The sequence below is a fragment of the Mytilus trossulus genome, unplaced genomic scaffold, assembly GCF_036588685.1.
Source record: "Mytilus trossulus isolate FHL-02 unplaced genomic scaffold, PNRI_Mtr1.1.1.hap1 h1tg000360l__unscaffolded, whole genome shotgun sequence".
Classification (NCBI taxonomy): Eukaryota; Metazoa; Mollusca; class Bivalvia; order Mytilida; family Mytilidae; genus Mytilus; species Mytilus trossulus.
Window position 1 is genome coordinate 243127 of NW_026963338.1, and position 25528 is coordinate 268654.

Genomic DNA, 25528 nt, shown 5'->3' on the forward strand with positions numbered 1-25528 from the left:
ATTGTGTTTTACACACTACGACTCTGTTATGTACTTTTTAGAAATAATGACTTGTTATAGTCTAGATTGGAGAAAGACACAACTTGATTTTGTATCATTATGTGTTTTTGATCTTATTTTGCGTCTTTTTCGAGGAACTTATCTGCTTATAACTAATGTAAAGTGATACCATTATTCCGTCTCTAATGTATGTTTGCTACATTAATTTGACAAAATTGCTGTTTCATGTGTTTGCGGTTTTCATTTTATTACCAGAAAATGTCATAACAAATACAATAATTAGATTTCACAGTGGAAAAATTATATCCTTGGTTTTATTATACCGCTACCCCATCGCTAGAATTGCCAATAACCACTAACATGGAATGATCATCGGGGGAAACATTTTTGTCATTTGGTGATGATTTACCGTTCTGCTTCGATCTCATAATACTCAATTTAGTTCCATTTAACTTGAGAGATGTACTATGGCTAGAAAATCTTCGAATATGTCGAGAATGGCAACAACCAAGTACCATTTTAAAAGATTGTCTGAATTTCTGGTTCATAAAACAGTACGTAATCGGATTACACGTGGTAGAAACATAGGACAATACAAACATTATTGAAAATGTCACATTGGAAAAGTGTTCTATCAAACTTTCGTAGTGAAATATCTTCCATGTTAACACAATATATAACGGTGTCCAACATACGAAAAATTCCAAGCAGACTGCTACAAGCATTCGTATGACCTTCAACTTCGCAGCACGATTCCGCTCTGGATTAGAATGACGTATCACACGTCGGTATTCTAACATCCGTCTTGGTGTAGACTCAGCGCTACAGTAACCATTATCTGGAGATGTCAGTTGGGATCCATAATTTGAGTATTTTAAGGAATTTCTTTCGGTTCCTTGTTGAGTAAATGATCCAGAAAATTTCCCATTAGCGACACCTGAAAGAAGAAATGGTCAATAGTGTCATAACAAACATGTTCTAACAAAGCATACTGTTTAAAGTAATGTTATCTGCGAATTTCTGGCTTTGAAATACCGGTAAATTTCTAATTCTTCTATGGACAGGAAGTTCAGCTACCTGATTTGGACCAAATGATAAAGATATAAGCAAATAAAGATAAATATACAATCTTCAAAAATGAGACAAAAATCATTCCCTAAAATCAACTATTGTAAAAGGAACCGACACGACAAAGGAAAACATTTCAATTGTGAAAACTAACGGCCTTATCTATTACAAAACAATTTGGGAAAAAACAAATATGACAAACATGAACCAACGAAATCCATTTTACGACAGGTTCCTGATCTGAGACAGGCAAATAAACGATGTGGCGAGATTAAACATGATTGTGAGCGCTATGTTTGGAGATCCGGTATTAATGACAGATATGTGATTGATTCAGATAAATCTATTTCCTGTTGATTTAGAATTTTGTATTTTGTAAAGACGGTTGCCAGTATTTAAAACTGTAGTGCTGGCTTCTTTATGTCTGTTGGTAATTTCTGAAGTTAGGTTCTTGTCTTAGAGACATGACATGTAAAACCCACATTTGCTGTTACATGTAGCACAAAGTATTATAATTATAGTACTTTATTCATTGTTATACATTTTTGTTCACATATAGGCCGTTACGGAAAGAATGAATAATTAGTGAACTGTTTGTAGATAAAAAACATTAACATATTAGTAATCGTATAATCAATACAATCGAAAACGAAAGTCAACTTATAATTTTGTCATACTCGGTGCAAAGATGATTCGGGTTCAATAACAAATGTGTTTATCATTAACAAATTCAAGACATCGAAGGGAGTTTTGCTGTAATAAATCATGTTTTTACTATTGTACCAATTTATATTCATGACTTTTAATTAATGAATGGCAATATTCTGATTGATTTTAGTTTGATTATTATATTTACCCTTTATTATAACAAAGGAAATAACTGAGCAGATCAAACTTATATTTATTGACCATAGACTGACCAAATCAGAATACCGATCACATTACCAGTACAATTCCCTATCAAATCAACTATTAAAACGTCAGTATTCACAATAACTTACACATATATCAGAAAGTACTCAGGCTGACAGAAATAAAACGTGTTTCTTGAATTTGTATTGAAATATTAAGTAACTAAGTTTTAAAATCGTCTTTCTATGGTTAAAGTTATTCTATTAAGGAACCTTTTGATCATAACACTCCTCTCAAGAATTACTCGTCAAGAGTGTCAAATGTCTTTTTTTGGCCTTCCTAATGAACTCAAATTCATTACAAAAATGTGCGTGAGACGCACCAATTTTATTGTTTCATTGTAATTATATTGGATTAGAAATAACTATAAATTTTATGAAAAACAATTGATATCGGATATGTTCTGTATGGTGTAACTGCAATACCCTTCCCTTTTCACATTTGTGACCTAACGAATCAGACTCGTTGAAGTTCGTGTTGTTTATTTCTTTAGTTTTATATGTTTTGTCTTCTGTTCAGCTATTTGTCTGTTTGTTTTATTATATTTAGCCACGGCGTGGCCAATTTATTTAGAATCTATGAGTTTGATTCTTCCTCTGGTATCTTTCGTCCCTGTTTTATAAAGTAGCGAGCATTCTGTTACGTGGTCATTTCAATGCAATCATTATTTTTTGTTGTTGTTATATGAGTATTGATGATTATGGTATTCCACTGTGTCACACGGGTCTAACTTTTAATTATCGTGCAACGTCACTGAAATGTCGTAAAAGAGGCGAAGATGCAAAATTCACAAGAAAAGATAAACAATGCATAGTTCATCGACGTGCATGCCTAATTATTACTGAAACATCACCACAAATTATTCATCATGAAAAAGAAAAAGCAGTAGTGTAGTTTTTAAGTTATTTATTATCGGATTGTATATAAAGTGTATAACCAAAAACCCGACCTCCAAGGTAAACTTAAAAAGGTAAAGTATATAAAAACTGACAAAATTAAAAGTTTGACTTCATTAACTAACGGAGCGAATTGAAAACAACTGGTTTATTTTTTGTGCAAGAATAATTGTGAGTTAAACCAGGTTTATAGCTAGCTAAACCTCCTACTTTTATGATATACAAAAAAAGATGTGGTATGATTGCCAATGAGATAACTGTCAACGAGAGACCAAATTACACAGAAATTAACAACTATAGGTCACCGTACGGCCTACAACAATGAGAAAAGACCATACCGCATAGTCAGCTATAAAAAGCCCCAACATGACAATGTAAAACAATGCAAAAAAGACAACTAACGGTCTTATTTATGTGAACACAAATGAGAGGAAAACAAATATGTAACACATAAACAAACGACAACCACTGAATTACAGGCTCCTGACTTGGGACAGGCACATACATTATTTGGGATTGTTTTATTCAAAGTTTCATTATATGGACAAAATTTGGAACGCATCTCAAACAAACCAAAACTGTGTAAACAGACACCATATAAAACAACACATCAAACTAAAAAAACAATCATCAAACAGACAAATAAATCTAACAATGAGACCACACTACACAACCTTTCTAGTTGATAGTAAAGGAGTAGGTTCAGAAAGACCCCTTTTTGGGCCCAAAATATAGCAGTTTTACCAAATTGTCAAAATGTAAACTTTTTATTATTCATTGGATAGTAAAATGCTTCTCTACAAAAATATGGGCTGTTTTTGACATACAATGCACATATATCAGGTACTAGCACCATAAAGTCATGCTAAATTACTGAAATCTTCACAATTCTAGCATTTTAGTTAAACTTTAGAACGTTTTCGTGTAAAACGAAAGTGGCCGCATTCTTGTTCATCCTTAATATTGAAATGTAAGTTGTATTTTAGGATAATGTATAACATATATAAAGGTTGAGAATGAACATGGATGCGACAACTATCATTTTTGACAAAAAACATCTGAAAAGTGAAATGTTTTGGCATATTTGGTAGTTTTTTCATAATTGAGCTTGAATCGGATCGTTTCTAATGACTAAATCAGTTAAAATCTTTTTCTCATAACCAGTGGCGGATCCAGAAATTTTCATAAGTGGTGGCCCACTGACTGACCTAAGAGGGGGCCCGCTCAAGTCACGCTTCAGTGATTCCCTATATAAGCAACCAAATTTTTTCCCAAAAGGGGGGGGGGGCGGGCCCCCTGGCCCCCCCTAAATCCCCCTCTGATAACTAATTGATGCAAATGAAATCGACACTTAAGTGTTTAAAAAGTGGTAAAAATCTTTCGTCAGATGAAACTGAAATTTGAGGCTAAAATCTGTCCTTACCGGACCTACTCCTTTGACAAAGATGACAACACAACGTTTTTTTACCATGAACGTACTAATAGTAATAGTATACACTTTCTAGATAAAGTAAACATTTAGAAAAAATTACTAAGGGTGAACAAATAAAACAAATATGTACAAATTTCATCTGTCCGAATCGCACCTCTAGAAACCTGCACGAGAAACCCCAAAAACCCCAACCCCAACAACTGAATGTATACGGAGTCACTTTAACAGTTATACAACCACATATAACGGAATAGTGCAAGACAAATAAAGCAAAACTGTCTGGTAAACGAAAAGATACAAGAATTCAGCACCATTTATCCTTGTAAGGCAGAATTTAATGAGAATGAAAGTACCTTATTTGTTATCTCGTGAACGCATATCGCACAATTTTCTAATTCAAATATTATGTCTATATGGTTTTTAGATTAATTATTTGTTTGGAGCTCAGCATTTAAGTATTTAAGACAATATGATTGAGCCGGAAATCATATCTTCGATTACCACAACTTTAAAGATGTTAAATTTCATTTTAATCCCTATTTTATGTCTTAATTCAAATTTGCTGCATGTAGTTTTATCAAATCAAGTATTGCAATGCCTCCCGTGATTACAGTTTTAAAGGCAAAACAATTTCTGACGGATGAGGGATATAAGTATTTGTCAATGAGACAACATGCCTCAACAAACCGATGATAAAGACTTTAGCCTTTGGTAAATTAAGTATTTTCGTTGTTTCTATTGTCAGTTGGTTTTCAACTTATGAGTTGTTATATCCTTTTAATAACGTTCTTTTCTCTTCTATAAAAGACACAAATCTGACAAGATTTGAAACCAACCTTAACTCAAAGGTAAGATTTCTGATATAAGAAAAATAATGAGAAACAGCAATCTATGACAAAACATGACTACCGACTGCTGGTTTATTATAGGCACATACATTATAGTGCAGGAATAAATGATTGACGCAATAGTTTTCTAAATTGTTAATATAAAATATACAAAAAGTGTGGGCATATTTATTAAATAACTGTGTAAAATACAAAAGAAACAATTTAAAAGTTATGATAAGTGGCAAACAAAATTGAATATACAATGCATACATTTTCCTTTAACCGATGTGTAAATGCAAATTATACAGTGCTTTTGAATCTGTCTGTCAATCAAAGTAAATGTTGTGAAATCAAAACAAATTGCATCTGTAACTCTTTAGAACCAGTGATGATGCTTCATTAAAACAGTCGATACAATTTTATCAATATCATACAATAGCTGAATACGTCTTTTATAAAACGATATTGACAGTATATTAGAAATACATTTGGCTCATTTGTGTTATAAAACGAGATTCATTGCAGGTGTTATTGGTATAATTTAAATTTAATTCTGCTGAACGAAATTAATACTATATTTAGAATTATTCGATGACTTTGTCAATAACATTACAGAGAGTGCACTAAGATGCTATTTTGCATTTAGTGCTTAGATTTAATCTCCTTATCACAATGTCCTATATATACATTGGGTGGTTAATGTGAGTGTTATAATTAATCGTAAAGAGGTTAAGTTTTGCACTATTGGGCAGCTTGGATTGTGCCGAATTGGGAATAAAATACACGAATAAATGCTCTTAAGACTTCAGGTTGCCCAGCTACATCAATTTTAATGTTCGGCTATGACTATTTTTTAATAATGTAATTCTGGTTTTATATTGAACATTTCAAGTACAAGCTTACTAAGTAAATAATTATTACAATGCTCATAAACGTTCTACAGTTTACATTTTCTTCTCCTCATCCAATAATACCCCCATCCACAAAAAGTAATGCGTTCTATTTTATGTATTTGTATTTAAGAGTAATACCTTCGTTAAGGTCTCAATCGAAAATTTCAACTGTGTTGACTTACTTTAATAGATTTTGACTTGCTGATATTTTTGCTGATATGATATATCACTACGGTTCCTATACGAAACGTTCGAACCTGTTATTATTTAGACCAAGGTACGTACAGAGAGCATTATCTAAGCCTTTGTGTTTTGAATTACCGGATTAAATCGTACACTCATACATTCCACGCAGGGTCACTTCTTGGATGTTTTAGACAGCAGATGAAATGAACGTACCGATACATTTTTTCCAAAGCTGCAGTAATTTGAGCTAAATTTAAAACATAGTGTATGCATTCAATATTCAAAGATTTATGCTGAAAGGAATTATATATATGTATGAATTTAAATAAAGTACAACTTACCATTCAACTCTTTCTGATGTGCTTGTGCTTGGATACCTTCCCATAATGTAGAAATTATACACCCATATGCAGCAACCATTAGTAGAAATGGACAAAAGAGCAAAATCAAATCAAGAAAAACAGTGTATGCTTTCACAAGTGAATCGTCTTCCCATATCTCAACACATCTGTGATTTCCAAGTCTTAATCGTTTGTATTTGGTTTGTACTGCTATAGGTATCATAACAACGGCTGCTAAAATCCAGCAGAAGATGATAACTTTGTATGCATGGGATAATGTCTGCCATCGGCGTGAACGTAATGGGCGACATATACCAAAGTAGCGTTCCAAGGATATTGAAACCAAAGTGAAACAGCTTACACCTACCGACACACCTGAAACAAGATTGAATATTTCACATTTCATAAAGTTTTTAAATGTATATTGAAACCAAACAAATTAACTATACACCTGGAAAAAAGTATTGCAACACCAAATTGAAATTGAAATAAAAAAAACACTCATTATTTTTTTAAGATATAATTTGGTAAAATAGAACTAGTTAAACATTATTTAAGTATCACGTGGGTTTAATCAATAAATATCGACTCGATAGGTTTGTATCTGAACATGCAGCGACTGTACCCGTAAACAGCAAAACAGATGTTTTTATCCTCATTATTTTCAACACTTTAAATAACCCAGTTTTTAAAATTATGTAATTGACACCTTGTAATGGGTCCTTGAAAACTCTTAACTGCAGCAAGATGGCAGATTATCAGCATAAGAGAAGCAGGGATGTCGCTGTAACAACTGCACGCATTGTTGGTCATCACCATTCCACTATAGTCGTTTTGAGAATAAAAATCAGGCAATAAACGCTGTAAAAGACCTTCCGAGATAATGAAGACTCCCTATACCATTTGCTAGAGAAAATCAAGCATTATGAAGGTTGGTCAGAAGATAACCCATTGCATACAAGACAATCCTAAAAAGAGAGTAGTGACCATACAAAAGCCTTTAAACAAGAATTGTTCGAGATCAACTCATCGCTACTGGATACCGTGCGATAAGACCATTTCGGAGACCTTTGCTAACGAACAGACTTACAGTTTTCCGTATCCAATGAAGTGCAGAGCTCGCCAAAGTTGGAAATTAGCATCGTGGAGGAAGATCCAGTGTTCAAATGGAATTTGGTTCATCTTCCTTGGCCCGATCGTAGCACGGCTTTGAACCATATCGAGCTTATATACTACACTATTGGGCGAAAAGTGAGCGAAAGGACACCCCTGTTCAAACACAACATGAAATAAACAATTTCCATCATTAGAAATGGTTGCTGCTACCTTAGCAACAAATTAGTCGATTTATGGCAGGAATCAGAAGACGTTAAGATGCGGTTATCCGTTTGAATAGAGGCTGCGCACAAAGTACTAATTTTTTGGCGTATAACGATCAACCATGATGTGAACAGTCATCTGAAGATTAATTTTGAAATGTCTGACATGGTAAACTGCGACTACAGTGAAAGTTGTCAAATGCATTATTTTGTACAAAAAACACTTCATTTTGTTATCAAAATTGTGGTTATATAAATCATTTTTTTTTCCAAACATTTTTTTTTCGTTTCAATGCCAATGTTATCATAAACTGTGTTTCAATAATATTACACTCATATGTTATTATATTCCATCCAAAACAAGAGACTGATTTTTCAAGTTTTAAAAAATCAAGGTGTTGCAATACTTTTTTCCTTGTGTATATATGAGACTTAGATTTATTCAAGATTATATATTTTACACTCAAACTATGCTACGAATTCCTGTATCTGAGAATTTCAAGAGGTTGTAAAAAAATAACAGAAAATATTAAGAAACACGTTATATTTATAATTTGGTAATAAACGCGAACAATCATTTGTGTTTCACACGAAATAACCATTTTGGGCGAGTGATATATACTTCGAGCTACTGGAATCATGGAAAATACTCATTTTAAAATGATTTAAGCAGATTATTCAATTAATATTATGTTTGCAGGCCAACTTGTTTGTAGCATCGTTTATATGTTCAATTTGTTGAAAATAGAAAACAATCGTATTTTTCAAATCCTATTTACGAACATTTATGATTTTGAATTTGGACGACTGAAAGAGTTTGTTGAATGATGTCAAGATTCTGAAAAAAATTAATCAGGATAGTTCGGGAATGGAGTGCTGGAATTGTTCTTAGTAAAAAAAAGTAATCGTATTGCATTTAGATAAATAAGTAGAACATTCTTTTGTAGCAAATAAGAGGTTCAGAAGCATTTTCATTAAATTTATATGCTGATGTTCAGAAATCAAACCAACCAGTATATGGAAAATTTGAAATGTATAGGGCTGACAGTACATTTAACACCTTTACGTAAATTGTAATTTAACTCATGTAGTTTTCCCGACGAGAGTCATATTCGATTGCGAATTCCACGTTAAAAAACATTTCTAAGTCAATAGCCGTCGTCATCAAAACTAATCTATCTTTATTGCATAGAACAGCATGTTTGAAATTGCAACTTGTCTCTTACCTAACTTTACTTCATTGATTAATTTGTTTATTAAACAAGTTAATGTCTATCTTATTGGCAACTAATGCATCTACATCGGCGCGCAATTACTAAGAAAATTAAATTATCTATCAATCAAATGTAAATTGCCTGATTTCAGTTAACCTTAGTATACCTAAATGTTGAAATATGGGTTTTCACCCGCAAAATATTTCAATGTGTCAGTAATGATTGGTAACCCTAATTAGCGGAAAGGTTCTACATTGATATTAGCTCTTAACTATCAGGTTATACAGTGTCGTTCATTCATAATACTTCTTTTGATATATTATGAGGAGTAACAGCATTTCATCAGTTAACATAAATCATCAAATAAATAACATCCGCACGGAAATGAAACGAAGATTGAAAAACAAGTTTCATAGGTAGATATTCATGAAAGCATTGTGTTTGTTCCATCGTGTAAAGTTTATGAAACTGGTTACAAAGATTATTAGATAATACAATCATCATGTATGATTTAATAATTAGTAACAAACATGATGTCATACACTCAAAACCGTCTTCCACATTAAATTTATAAACAAGAGTTTACTTTTACCTTAATCAATGTTAATCTTGAAGAAGCGTTTGTTTTTACATGAAATTCATGATACGTCATTACTTTATATGATTTGTTAATGAGATACGAAACATATTTTTGTTTCTAATAGATAATTTGTAACGTAATCTTTGAGTTTAAGATTTGTGCAACAACGAAAATTGTCTATCAATATATTAATACAATGCATTTGCAGTCAAATTCAAATTCAATGTGACAGTCACTAACTCGTCGCTCTCTGTTAAAAGTCAAACCATTATGCATTTTTAAAATTAAAACAAGGATAAGGCATAGTTATTCGAATGATGATAATTTAAGCGCATCACAAGAAAATAAGATTAAACCACTCATAAAATATTAAAACTTTTGATTAAGTTTTCAATATGTTTTGCTTTTCAACTGTTTGTAACAATTATAAATGGTCGCTAAAATGCAATGGTGTTGCATACCTCCATAGTTAGACTTGCTGCAATTCCCTTTCGTTTTAGTTCATTCTTAATATTTTATGTTTACTTATAAATGCCATGATAATAAATGCCTAAATGTACTAATCATCCTTTCTTGGCAGGATTCAATAGGATGGCAATATCTTAGTTAGAGATGTAAATTATTAAGAGGTTAAAATGTAAGAAGAAAACAATGCATATAAGCAAGTCGTCTTCGTATGAACTAACCGATCGGGTTTTCTCTACTGTTGAGACAATAATATGTGTCTCATTAAAGTTTAACTCACAGCGTTGTTTTATTCATATTTTTATGTCGCTAAAGGCGCAATCGGTGTTTTCTAAATAATAAAAACGTCAATGGCAATGTCCTTGTACAGAGTTTTTTCTTACTGTTTTATGTTTACTGAAAAATGCTACGATAATAAATGCCTAACTATACTAATTATAATTCCTCGGCAGGAGTCACTATAATGGCAATATCTTATTTAGAGCTTAAGAATTGTTCAGGGATTGAAAATTACGATGGGACATGTAGCAAGTTTATCCCTAACCAATTAATCGTTCGGGTTTTCTCTTCTATTTGGTTAATGTGTTTCATTAAAGTTTACCACACAGCAGCTTCTGTTTTAATCACATGTTCTTGTCGCTAAACGCTCATTATATATTTTAAATATTAAAAACGTTAATGGCATTGTCCTTATAGAACATATTTCTGTCCGAAATGTCTATATGTTAATTTAAAAAAAAAAATTATGTTTTTTTTATATTGTTGTACCTTATCCGTTTTCCTCAAAAGAAATCTACCAATTTCAACAATTTTACACTCAGTGGGTGTTCTTAGACAAATAATCAATTACTATTATTACAAATTCGAATCTGGTTTTCATTCTTCTTAAAGTTGTTCTTTTAAAAATTAAGCAGCTATCAATGAATATTCTCTCCTTCCTGGTCACTATGTCGTGTATCTTTCTTTTTGACCGCAGTACCTTATCCGTTTTCTTCAAAAGGAATCGACAACTTATCAATTACTATTATTACAAATTCTAATCTGGTTTTTTTTCCATTCTACAAAATGTTGTACTTTACAAATTAGCAGTTAAAAGTGAATATTCTCGTGACAGTTGGAAGTGAATCATCATATTGTTTTATACGAAGATAAGAAAACGATTGTCATATTTGACAAATTGACTCAGCGTGAACTTTGCAATTCATCATACGTTTTAAATTTTGTTCAAATAAGGAATCCATAAGTAAATAAAAACTTTGTCTTTTATTAGAAACAATGATTGCATCAAGCAGGTTGGGGATTATCTCACAATTTATTATGATATTACAAATAAAATAATGCCCCAAATGAGATATAACTTATCTGTGAAAGACAAAGTTTTTTGGGGTGTTCAAAAGAAAATATTGCAAAATTCGAATGATACATATAAGGCAACAACACCGTATTATTTATGAGTTTGATTCTTTGGTATATGCCTATTCAGAGAGATCATTCTTGCAACTTTCACATTTTTAGGTAAAATCGCAGACCAATAATTCTACTATTATATTGGTCGATGCCACTGCTGGTGGAGATTTATTTCCCCGAGGGTATAACCAGCCCAGTAGTCAGCAATATTTGTGCTGACCTGAATTTGCATTGATGTTGTTATATTTATAAATTAACCGTTTACAAAATTTTGAATTTTTGAAAAAAAAACTCAGGCGTTTTTCCCCTCAGGTAAAGATTACCTTAGCTGTATTTGGCAAAAACTTTTCGAATTGTTGGTTCTAAATGCTCTCCAACTTTGTACTTTATTTGGCCTTTTTAACTTTTTGGATTCGAGCGTCATTGATGAGTTTTTTGAAGAGGAAACGCGCGTCTGGCGTATATACAAAATTAAGTCCTGGTATCTATGATGAGTTTATTGAAATTAACAATGCAATTTTAAATATTTTGCTTAATTTAAAATTAAAAATGAGATAATCAAAATGCATATCCGATTTGGACTAGAATACCCTAGCTGGGTTATTATGACCAATTTTGGAGATAGTCCTAAGCTATTTAGTACATTATTCGTCGTATTGACATCTCCACACATAAATAAATCCCACATGTCATTATTTTGAAACGGTTTTACAGTGTATGAGATAAGTCCTAGGGTCAACTTATATACATATACCCCAGCTTATCCTGTTAGTTGAAATTGACTAGTAATTGTTTTTAACCATGAGAAATAAATAGTATGTACAAGAACATATTGTTAGAGTTTTCAAGGTTTGTACCACGAAAGATATTTACATTTAAAAAGCACATATTATACGCCGCCCCGTTAGGATTTATCCGATCTTACTCATAAGAAGCTTGAAATATTGTTCATAAAAATGTAAAGTTGTGAGCACAGTCATTTACTTCTACCTTTCGCATTTAAAGAATAAAACAAGTATGCTATTTTAAACATAAACAATTTAGGGAGATCAAACACAAACACGTCCAGTTCCAAGTAAAGCAACCTATCGTAGAACAAAATGTATATTGAAAACAACATCTGGAATGGACTATGAGTGTACACATTAAGGCTGGTAATCGTGTGAATTTATAACTTAATAATCAATACCTTCCAATCATTTTTTTTTAAATATCACTGTTTCTTTTTTTTCAGACTAGTATTAATCCGCAGAACAAACACAAGTATTCATAGAATTTAAAGATATATACGATTTGTTCAAAAATACATGCAAATCTAATCAGTCGATGTCAAGATTGGGGAAAAATTAATTATAGTAAATTTAATTATAGCACGGTTAACAATGTATACGTCAATGTGCTTCAAAATGCATTGATGTAAAACTTTTTAAAGATAGACTTAAAAGTTTGTTTACAATAGATTTTGAATAATTATTCTTCAGAGCATTGCAGTGATGAGAAAGCATTTAACACTTGAAAAATATCAAAATACTGCAAATGATGTTTGTAAGAATGGTTACCACTCATAACGATCACAGGCTATCTATCTCACCTGATATTCACAACTTGAGGAGACCATCAGCAAGCATAATCAAATCTATTATTATGGAAGACTTGCCATATTCTCTGTTCTTTCGTTTAAATATCTACTGGATATGTATAAAGTAAGTGACGCAGGACGTTTTAACTTTACATTTGAGAACAAACACATTTGGACATTTGCTCCCTAAATTTTGATATATCTTAATTTCAAAAAAATATGTCGCTTTTTTTTTATTTCCTATATAATGTATAATTTTCAAAATTGGCATTGAATGATTGCAATTAACCCCGCCCTTTTCCTTTAAAAGCATGGAATTCTCAGGGATATTATTGGTCAGTGTTGAATCGAGTAACAAATAACAAATGAAAATGACAACTATAAGATGTATATACATGTATGAATGTACTTATTCGGCTTTTTCAAGATTCTTTAACGTTTTACTATGTTAACTGCAATTTAAAACTGATAAAATGATGAGTTATTCATATACAGGTTTATTTGGTTGAATGCCCTAAAATAATGACTCATTCATTAGGATAACATAACATTTAATTAATTGCATCAGCCACAGAACATTATGATTTATGTTTATATAATTATCTCATGTTGTATTCTATATTTGGTTGTGTTTTTGTATTATCTGTATCATGATTCAGCGATCTAATCCTTGGACACAAAAGTCAAAGTAAACATATGACAAATACTTCAATGGTACTGGTCATCCTTTCCATAAAAAAACAAAAACACTATTCAAACTTAACATAAAATAATGAAGACAAAAGGGGATTGTTAAGACTAATAAAAGATGAAGATCATCTTGCAAAACATATGAAATAATCTGAATGTTTCCTTAAAATGAATTCAATTATTCAAACATATTGCAACCACAAAACCAGCAAGTTTATGTGTAAGTGTTTACGTGTTGTGCCATCTCTCGTCGTCTTTAAAATCGCCTTTAAAAATGCAAAATGTCTCATTAAACGACATATTGTGGATATTTATTACTCAGTTTTAGGATCTTTCAATGAAGCAACAAGGACATACTATAAGATTTGTTATAGATTGATGTTGCAATTGAGTTGGAGGTTTTGTTGTTTTTTGTTATTTTTTTTCTTCTTTTGACACTCGACATGAGATAATAATCCATCGTTTTAAGATTTAGTTCAGTGATCCAACATTATAACTAAACATGTGTTAGATCACATTACTGTTATAATATCAGTAACATGAGATAGTATTAGATATTTTTTCAAGTTTATTGCACCCTTATGTGTCAGCGAACTTTTTCATAGAATAAAGTTACACTTTCACACTTTGATTTAGGTTTATTACGCTGGGAGTCGATTGCCATTATTTTTCGCAAAAGTTTTAAAGTTTATTATTAATTGTTATAGATTTGTATTTGTTCTTATATATTACGTAGAAGCGATTAGTTGTATAACATTGCCTTTGGAAGAAATATGTTTTTCTATTTCCTTAATTGCAAGTATTCTCACTGGAGTTCACTTTAATTAAACACGCATTTTATAACCTTTAACATAAAAGATGATATAACAGAGTAAGATGATTCGGGTAAACAATTATAAAACCTTTGTTCAAAGTTTATTCTTTTTCTTCTGGCAAATTAAACTCAAGTGTTCGCTCTAATTATCGCAACATTTAATTTTGCGATAATTAGATGTAAACAGAAGTCTTCGTTTGATTCTTTGTTGCCAAACTAAAAAGATATTTTTCAACTGACGATCATACATTTTGTCATATTGTAATTCAGCTCAGCATAATTATCACTGAAGTAGCAATTGAAGTTAGGCCCTAATGCGTAGGCATACCTATAAAAATTTAACCAGTTATGGTTGTAGATAGATATGCTATGAAAGAGGTAAACGTAATATTTCCTCTACTTGAAAAAAAAATTTGGTTAGGTTTTTTTATGCATATACCGCTACTAAATGTACTAGTAGAAATCAAGGTGTAAATAGGTATCACAATTTACCAACACAAATCCAGGTGTTTATGCGTCAACTATTGGAACTAAGAATCCAATTGTGTATGCGTATACTGATGTAACAGAAGAAATCCAGGTATTTGTTATACTAAACAATGCCATAAAAGTAGAAGGTTTGAGTACCCACAAAACCAGTTTAAACCCACTATTTTGTCATGTACCAAGTCAGGAAAATTGCATTTGTTATCTTATAGTTCGTTTCAGTGTGTGTTGTATTGTCGTCTGGTTTTTTTTATTGCACTTTAGTGTCTCGGTTGTTTTATTGTTTTCCTCTCATATTCGGTGTGTTTCCCTCAGTTTTAGTTTGTAACCCTGATTTGTTTTATCTCAATCGAGTTATGACTTTCGAACAGCGTTATAATACCTTAGCTTTTATGTATGCGTACATCGATATACATGTATCAGTCGAGTACAAATGTAAGCGTTTATGCACACGCTGTAATAATATAAGGTGTTTTGCGTTTACCAATGTTCTACTCGAAATCAAAGTAATAACGGGTACCATGATAGTATTAGTTATCTTGTTGTAAACAGGGGTGTACAGAATTTCCAACAACGGTGTAAAATTTCGTACACCACTGAATACACCAAGATAACGAATTATTTCTTATGAACAATACCTTTCCTTATTTTGAAACCAGGATGTAAAATTGTAAAAATGGTAATGAAAAATGTCCAGCGTAATATTTTTTCAATGTTCATGTTGCTGTACCTGGTCAAATACTTTTTCACTTTTATTTTTGGAAAATGAAAATGTTTGTGTTCTTTCGAGTTAACAGAAAAACAAAAAAACAAAATATTTTCTTATTTATTTATTTTTAACATTTTCTTTTTATAATTTTTTTTTTCCCTGAAAGTCATTTTTTTCTTTATTTTGGCCAATTTTTATTTTTTTATTTTTGGCAAATTTTTTATATTTTTTTTTCAAATTTTGGCAACATTTTATTTAACCCCGGGTGAACAAGGGTGGGTGTTGTTTACGCCGGGGTAGTCAACCAATCAGATTGCAGTATTTTTGCTGCATAAGAACTGAGGGGTACCAATCGAAATTAGAGTGATTATGCGTACACTTATTTTCCAGTAGAAATCAAGGTAATAATAAGTTACATTTTTTCTGTCTTTAACTCTTCATTGCGATAAGAACCAAGATCAAAGCGTAAAATGATTATTTCCCACATTTTATCCATTAAAATACCAAAATATTTTTTTTAACTGGAGTTTGCAAAACATTAAAAAAAAATGCAGGTTAATAATCATGCGTTTCAATATTGAGTCATATCACTGGAAAATACAGTTCTGGTCCTGCATTCGCTCTGAGATTAGTATAGATTTTAAAAGATTCGATAACATATCGATTTCATTATCTTACTCAACGTTAATTGTTCATCAATGTCTATCAAGTTATTGAAAAATAAAAGCCATGATTGAATCTACGTCTTAAACTACAAGACGTAAGAAAAAAGTAAACCAATTTTAAAATAATGAACTTCAGATTTCTATGGAAAGCTTGATCCAATAATTAATCCTTGAGTGTAACATTTCATAATCATTTTGAAAATGGATTAGTCACGAACAGAGTGGTGTATGGTCCATTTGTTACATGCCACATAATGACTTAAAGCAAAGAAAAGTCTGAGTAGGCGAGCGTTATATATTATTTTTTATGTATTGAAATGTATTATCTGATTGCTTGTATCATTGCATTGGTAATTAAGGTAAAAGTATATTTTTTAAAGGATGATATGAGATGGAAATTATACAATCAGCAACAGTTAAATGTCATATAAAGACAACAAGAAAAGGAATAATATGTTTTTTGAATACTTTACAATTGACACGTTGTTAAAAGATGCACATATAACTTAAATCCTTTAGTAAATATTAATAAATTTTAAAGTTAATCACATTGCATCTTTTTGACTAAAGGGTTGAAGCCCACGAGACTAAAGGTCTAATATAAAAGTAAATAACATTTTATTGTAATTCGTCGCTGATAAAAGTTTTTACATTCAACAGAAATGAAATACTAAGTGAATATAAAATAATGAAGACCCAGTTCACGGTGGAGTTGATCTTTGAATTGATAGTAAAAAATAAACTATGAACAATTGCAAAAGTTCTGTGATAGAAGTATCTGTAGATTTTTATCCGACTACAATGTAAAAGGTAAACAAACAAAATACCTAACTCCAAAGTAAAATTAAACGTTTCCCATAAAATGACAAAATTAAAAGCTCAAACACATTAAACGAATGGAACACAACTTTCATATTCCCGTCTTATTACACTCAGGCATTTTCTGTAGCAGAAATTGATGGATTTAACCTGTTTAATAGCTAGCCAAACCTCTCGCCTGTATGAAAGTCACATAAAATTCAAACACCGAGAGTTCTTTCTGCATTCAGTGCATTGACGTCAAGAACGTGTCATATTAGTAACGTTAATTATATCCAAGTTAATTAGAACTATCAATACAGACCTTCCATGGCCAGTATCTTCTAAATTCTGCGACGTATTCACATTTTATTGTTTGAATGGTAATTACTAAAGCTTTGGTATGTAAATATAGAAATTACGATTGTCGTCAATCCTTAACAGAATAATCCCTTAATCAGGAACAGAATTCTATTTGACTAAGTCATTTTCTTTAATAGTTATATATTACATTGTATTGAATATAAATGACGTCATTATGTTAATCTTTGTGAACTTTTGTATATTGATAGTGTTGCAAAATGACCTTCATTACAGGAAATCTTAGCCTGGTTTCAAACTAAATGAACATCTTACAAAACAAAAATATGTATAGAAATGAGGGGATGTGGTTTAATTGCCAATTAGACAACTCTCAATCAGACATCACAATCATTTTAAACAATCTTTAACGTCACATTTATGTTGGCATGATGTTATAAATGAAAACCTCTGCTGGTTCCTTTCACGGATTTGGCTTTACTTTTTGGACCTTTTGGTTTATAGCTCTTAATCTTTTATATAAGCTTTAGATTTCAATATTTTGGCCACAAGCATCACCGAAGAGACATGTATTGTCGAAATGCGCATCTGGTGCAGAAAAATTGGTACCGTTAATGTTATTATCTTATAACGTAGTTGTTGTAAATAAACATTTTTTTCTTACATTGAAGTTTTTCTGTAATTTATATATTTTTTTATGTATTTTTTCCTTCATGTATTTTGAAGCTTTTCATAGTAATAACAAAAATGTGTTTACAACTTTGATAAAAATTTCAATTTAATGATACAAAACAATTACACTTTCACACACAAAACTCTTCTGGATAAATGTATATAAGTTTGCTTTAAAAAAAAAAGTACTGTATCATAATCGAAAATGCAAAGGTCGTTTTATACCATACGAAAGACACAATAGGATTAAAATCGGTTTAAGAACTGGATAGTCGGGACGAATTTGGCTAGACACGGCTGAATGTGGACGCTCGCTGTTCATTTTTCATTGTTGTCGTCCTTAAATTAATGTTTATTAAAGCTTGAATTTCCATCCACGATTCACAGGATATTGATCAGACTTTTGACAAATATAAAACGGCATTCAAAATCGGGAATGTGATCTCCTATTTTAAAGCATGTATTTATTTGTATGACTTGGTTAATTTTGTTTTCGTTCTTTGTAGCTGGTGCGGTTGATGGGGCCTATTGCATGGTAATTACTAATAGTTCCTTTATATATTATATCATTATAAAGAACGAACCAAATATCCTTCATTTTCTTTCTTTCTCCTTGTCTTTTCTATAAAGTATAATTTATGTTTCCTTGAAGCAATAATTTGAATTCATTAATGACGTTATTTGTCATCGTATATCATACATCGTTTGAACAATATTCTTTGATGTTTGATGTTTCACGACTCTAAATAGTGAATTATGTGTGCATTTCTGGATAATTATTATTATTCTATGACAAAGTTTATAATTCACTCCAGATTTTAGCTTGGTTAACATAAATCGCTGTAGAAGCTGGTTTTATACATATGTATTCATGCAAATGCACAATTAGCGGTAACTTTTAACTATTGAATTTGTCTTCTTGTATATTCAAGAATGGAGCTCATTTAACATGACGTACACAATCAGTATTTTAATGTTTTGAAAAAGGATCAAAAAGAGAATTTGATTAGAACATGAACATTAAAATGGAAGTCATTACAAACGTTAACACCAATTCTATTTAGTTTGGCATTTGTTGCACTCCATTTTTTTTTGTCCTTTCAACACGTTTTCAAACAACGAAGTCGTTAGATTTTGATGTTTTTATAGTTGACTGCTGTTATACGTCTTTTTGTTTATCTGTTTTGTTATCCGTCCTTGTGGGACGTTTATTGGGTAAGAAAAAACGTAAAATGGTCCCAATAGTACTGTTAGTCGTGATTTCTAATGAATTTTACCATTGTTTGTTAAATCTTTCTAATCGAAAGTATTTCTACTCAATAGATTAAGCATGATTATTCATACACAAAAAAAATCTGTTTTGTTGCCAACCTTTTTTTTTTGCCACAGGGAAATTAAACAATTAACGACGAAACATGCAATACACGATTTCAAACATCTGTACGACGACCTCTGATGTTATTATACATCCTTCGCTTTCAAATATGTGGCTTTGAGTGAAAATGAATAATCCCGATAAACGCTTCCGACGCATGCAATGTATAAATTAAAATTAGGAATGGAAATGGGGAATGTGTCAAATAGACAACAACCCGACAAAAGAGCAGATAACAGCCGAAGGCAACCAATGGGTCTTCAATGTAGCATAAAATCCCGGACGCGTGCTTTAACTAGCCCCTAAACAAAAACGTATACTAAATCGGTGAAAATGGACGTCCTACTAAACTAGTAAAGAAGTAAAGTGGTGTTTTAACCTTTTGACATGACTGGTATCCGGTATTTGTGATCAGGGACTTTCCGTTTCCAGAGGGTTGCAAAATCTTATTAGTAAATACTTTGATGCTTACATTATTTATAACAAACCTTACTCATATTGCACATCTTTAAATTTAGAAAATATTAAAAAAAAAGTGTCAATTCACCATTTCAGAATCTAATGCATTTTGATAATATTTCCAAAAGCGTACACCAAAATGTTGTGATAGGTAAAAACCTTTGAACCAATTTAATTCAATTAACGACGTAACGTTTTTTTTGTTTTGGTATACGAACAATGAGATTATCCATAGTCATTTAGAATATGAAAACGCTTATAACATCAGACACCGATAACTTTAAATGAGTTATGCTATTACTTTTATGTCCTGTTTGGTCACATAGCTCTTCGACTTAGTTGGTTTCGAATATATTCTTGACTTTATAATTTGCTGGTAGGATTCTTGGAGATGGTAAATCCAGAAACGCATGAAATTTATAGCGTAAGGTTTTCATTTATTTTGTTTCTGTTTTGCTGAATCATAATTAAGCATGTTAAACTCGGGCGCATTTTTAAAACAAAAAATTAAATATTGTAATTAAGCTTTAGGAATGAGAAGTTGTATTACGAAAATACAGTTATATACTTTATTACTTTATCATAAAAAGTGTTAGATTGTCGACCTAAAGATATTTTGAAATAGTGAAAGTGAATAGATATCAAGGTAAATTACAATCATTAAGACTAACAAATATAAACTGATCCAGATTAAACCAGACTAATATTTGAGTACTTATATATAGTGTGCGTGTCAGGTTTGCAAGACTTTTCAGTGTTGCTTGAATCGAGAGAGTTGGAAGGTCAAATTTACGACGACATTGAAGAGCTTTAAGTAAAGGACAAAAACAGGTGAAGTAACCAATGCTGGGGTGCCAAAATATCATTACTTGTTTTCCAGTGGATGTACACTATTGCTTAAAAAAGACCGATGGATTCATAAAAAAAAATCTCATCCGATTATATATAGGATTTATACATTGATTTTGTACGACAAACGGGTGTGCTATCTGCATAACAACTGTACAGAGATATATTGTGATTTTCAATAAGACAACTACAAATGTATACCCTAAAATTCAAATGAAACTAGATATATGGGCAACCAACAACAATAGTTATTTTAGGTTTTTTAATAAAGATGTAAAGGCCTTTAAAAATGTATGCGCTAAAAAAATATATGAAAAATGACAACATCCATTTGAATTGCATGGTACCAGATATATGTTTATTCTTGTTAAAGGATTGTTAAGCAGTAATTAATTCATCTTAATCATTAACGTTAACTTTACATGAAATTTATAAATATTTGGCTATTCGATAGAATTCCCCATTTAAAGTATAGTTTCCAAAGAGCCTACGTCTTAAAAATGTTCTGGCTTTCATAATCCAATAAAGCGCTTAGAATGCAAAAGAATTTATCAAGACTTTTAGTGATACTTCTTTCTTCTTTTTTTTAAACCGCAACAACATAATACGTAAAAATAGAAACTTAAAAAAAGACGTAGTAACTCAACTAAAATGAATCAAATTTCAGCTGCAAAAGATAACAGTATAGCCAGGTGATCTTGTCAACGATTCAAAGCAGAGTGAACACTTTTCAATAATAATTCAATAGAATTAATGCTGTCATTTATTGTTCTTATCAAGATCTCGCAGTTCATATTGATAAACTTGTTAGATTAAAGAAAAACAGGCTAATAATTCTACAATCCTGGTCAATGTCCTCTTATATAATCAGGTAGTTAATCTCGTTGTTGAAGAAAAATGTAAAATTATGTCAAATAAACAATCATCTATATAATCTTCTTTTCGTTATCGTAGCAGAGTGACAATTATTCCTTGTGGTCGTAAATAATGGTTTTCAAGTTAATTTTCATAGAGTTAAGTTTATTATAATAATCAACATTTGTCAGCTGTTATTGTCTGAAGAGTTGTTGCTTGACCATTCCGGTTATTGATTTACTTGTTGACAAATTAAGTGGGACATCTTAGGAAGATATTGAATGATGTGAACAGCTACTTTTATACAAAATAGTTATACTTACATCATCTTATCCTCGTGCATGTATATTTAAAAAAAAAGTATATAACGAAAATATTGCTGTTACTTTTATAATTATTTTTGTTAGAATAGAAAAGTAAATGACTTGTATTCCTTTTATTCCTAAACTTACATGTACTTGCAGAATTTGATGTTTTGCTACCTGTGCAGTAAATTATCCAGAAATGAAACTATTTGTTTTGTTAGCTACTAATTTTTCAACCTTAAAAATATAGATTTTTTTCAAAATAGATGTGCAGTAATTTTTAAATTGCGATTAACAACAACTATATGTTTTACGAAAACAAGTTCTGATATTACTTTTTGAAACAAATATTTTCTATCTCAAACCTTGTATTTTGTCAACTACTTAATAAGTTATAATTTGTTTTTGTAGATATTTATATCGTTATATATATACATCAATGATAGAAAGTGCAAGGCGATGGGGAGTCTCACGTTAATCAACTTTATATCTACATGGGTGTTGATGCATATTCTTTCATATAACTATCTTGCGTAAATGATTACAAAGTTCAAAGGACAAATATTTCTAACTTGTGTGAAAATTTGTTTTACAGAACGTCAAATATTACGCTTATGAATTTTACGTAGTATTATGAATTTTACTAAAACTTTACTGCAACTGTAATTGCAACATATATTGTCATTTAACTGATAATAGGTGTCTTATCAATGGTTTCGCTATTCCGCACGTGCATTCTAAAATAATTATTATGACGATAAAAAAAAATCTTCATTTTTGTGCATCTTGCAGGTGTTTATCACTATTCTTGTTGAAATTGTTGAATTTTCTTCTTTATTTTATACCGATTAAAACGTAATGATTAATACTTTTTTGCATCTTTTAATTCGCTCACACCTCCGACTATTTAAGTGAAAAACTGATAATGAAATGTGATGCTGTCTTGATTATACAGAACAAGTCAATGAACAATACGATCATTAAGTTATTTTCAAATTTACGAGTGTTCACATATCTAGTTATGTCAGAAGTAAAATTTCATTTTGTATTATGCTGAATGGTTATTGTATATTTTCCAGAAGCAAGCATTGCATGAATATTAGCACGATAACATATTAACGTCACATGGTTTTTTTGTACCTATATATTTTGCCCTTGCACAACGAGTCAGAATTGTAACATGCTAGCTATAAACAAAAGTCCGCAAAATAACATGTGCACCTTCCCTGATAACTATTTAGTTATCTAAGTTAATTGGTCTTTCTCTAATTCGTCGTCGATTTATCCCTTTCTGCACCCATTGCATAAAAAAATATTTAATCAGTGTGTGGTTCGTTTGATATCAGTACTTCATTGGTTTAAATCTGATTATGTCATCGAATTGTCTTGCTTTCCTCTGAAATTTCTATTGTGACGGTACAAAAAAAGGCGACCATGCCTGATGACGTCACAAAGGAAGAACACATTTTTTTGCAGATCATTCGAAAAGAAGGAATAAGTTCGCCTGTATAATGTTAGAAAATCATTAGAGAAACAAATTCCACCATCACATCTCGTTTAATAAGATATTTATCCACTCTCGACAGTTAAATTTTAAATATTTAAAACGCTCGGGCAAGCCTCGCGTTTTAAATTTGAATTTTAACTCTTGAGAGTAGATAGATATCGTATTACACTCGATGCAGTGGTAGAATCCACATGTATTCGATCTTCAGCATTCCGTGCTCAGTTTAATATAGAAAAGATGCAACAAATACCAATTTACTTTTATTCGTTTGACCTTATGGCGGATCAAATCGATGTATATCCTCAAACACTTGCACTCGCAGTCTGCGTTGCAACAGGATCACAAAGGCCTTAAACTTCATATCATTTTTATCATCTAAAATTGAGTTAGTATGCATGAAGGTTTACGCATTAAAACATCAATGACAATAGTTTATTTTTAGAGCACACAAAATACTTCAAAATGTATTGTTTATAATCAAGTCCACTGATATATTACAAGAAATAATGTTAAGTAATATGAAAATTACAAGAGAACATGTCTCCTTAAAAAAACATCCAAACAGCAACCCAACAAGAGAACCATACAATATTGGTTACAAAAAAGATATTTTATATCGGTGTATTCGTAAGAATCGGCTAATTTTGAAGAAAAAAAACGTCAGAAAAAAAACTCGACATAAACATCTTAGTTTGCAGTTATCCTCATGCTGAGTAAAAAATGTTAGGTATTTATTTCTGCGTGTCTGGTGCTTTATGAAATCTCAAGATATATTTTGGTGAGAAGGATAGCAAATTATGGAGTTAGCTCCCAATCATTTTAAATTTTGAATTACCTGAACAGGAAAAGGATACAAAAGTTATATTCGTCCACCAGTTTACATTTTAAACATAAATTTATGTCAACCTGGGTGGGTTTTTGAAATGTAATGTTCTTACCACTGCCTAATTTGTTTGCAGATTGGCATTTAATTACAAAAGTGAAAAGAAAACTTACCTTGGAGGTATCGAATCAACACACACATTGTCGCTCCAAAAATGAAATTTTGTAAGAACATTGGAATCAAAGTAAACGGCATACAAAAAACTGCTAGTAACAAATCACTAACGGCAAGATTTAGTAAAAATACGTTTGTAACAGTTCTCATCCGTTTATTATGTACTAATGTAAATATGACTAACAGATTTCCTACGACTGCAGCAATGAAAATAATAATGTAAATCACAATTAATATATAACTTAAAGAACTTGTTGTTCCATTTCTTTGGAAGTTTCGAGCATCTGTTAAATTATCAGTTAAAATCGACGAATTGTTGAAATCCATTTTCATCTGCAATACCACTTTACTTTTAAAATAGAAAAAAGATTAGAATTTCTTTATAGTATTTTTACTAAAACAATCTATTATATCTCTTCATTATGAGCTGAACGCAATTAAGACTTGTATCATCCAGATTAATTGTAAATTAGAATCAATCAGGTATTTAGAGTATTTCTATCGTAAAATTCATAGAACATTTTAAATCTTTTGAATGTCAATGAAGCGCAAATGCGCATTAAACCTGCATTCAATAAATTTGTTTCATCTCTAAAAATTAATAAATAGTTATGATGTATTTATCAAATCGTTCCCTTGATATGTAATCAAACAAGTTCGGCTTGTCATATCAATGTTGACATCTGATTCAAACATCAACTCTAAAATACCAACAATTTATAAATGATAGTCTGTGTCACATACAGATGTACATTTCTACTTGTTAATTACAAACACGGGTCATCTAAATTTCTATTGGTTTTCTGTTTTTAGTTTCGGAGTTTAGTCAGAGAAGGCAATAGTCAATAATATACACCCACTGGAATAATAACTTTAACAAGGCATTGGCTGTCATAATCCTTTC

General features: G+C 31.0%; 1 protein-coding gene across 1 annotated transcript; it reads right to left on the reverse strand.

Moving 5' to 3' along the window:
• Nucleotides 1-210: 210 nt before the first annotated feature.
• Nucleotides 211-25324, reverse strand: LOC134701874 (cholecystokinin receptor-like). Its single transcript, XM_063562985.1, has 3 exons — nucleotides 24624-25324; nucleotides 6559-6933; nucleotides 211-937 (listed from the first exon to the last, which is right to left on the reverse strand). The coding sequence occupies exons 1-3, from the start codon at nucleotides 24955-24957 to the stop codon at nucleotides 318-320; spliced, it is 1329 nt and encodes a 442-aa protein (XP_063419055.1). The 5' UTR covers nucleotides 24958-25324; the 3' UTR covers nucleotides 211-317.
• Between the last annotated feature and the right edge of the window lie 204 nt (nucleotides 25325-25528).

What these genes read in the sequence shown, in the direction of transcription:
- LOC134701874 (XM_063562985.1), bottom strand. Translation starts at nt 24,957, where the DNA reads ATGAAAATGGATTTCAACAATTCGTCGATTTTAACTGATAATTTAACA. An exon ending in GTTGATTCGATACCTCCAAG is followed by an intron (nt 6,934 to 24,623) that starts GTAAGTTTTCTT and finishes ATCTTGTTTCAG; the next exon opens with GTGTGTCGGTAGGTGTAAGC. An exon ending in ACATCAGAAAGAGTTGAATG is followed by an intron (nt 938 to 6,558) that starts GTAAGTTGTACT and finishes TTCTTCTTTCAG; the next exon opens with GTGTCGCTAATGGGAAATTT.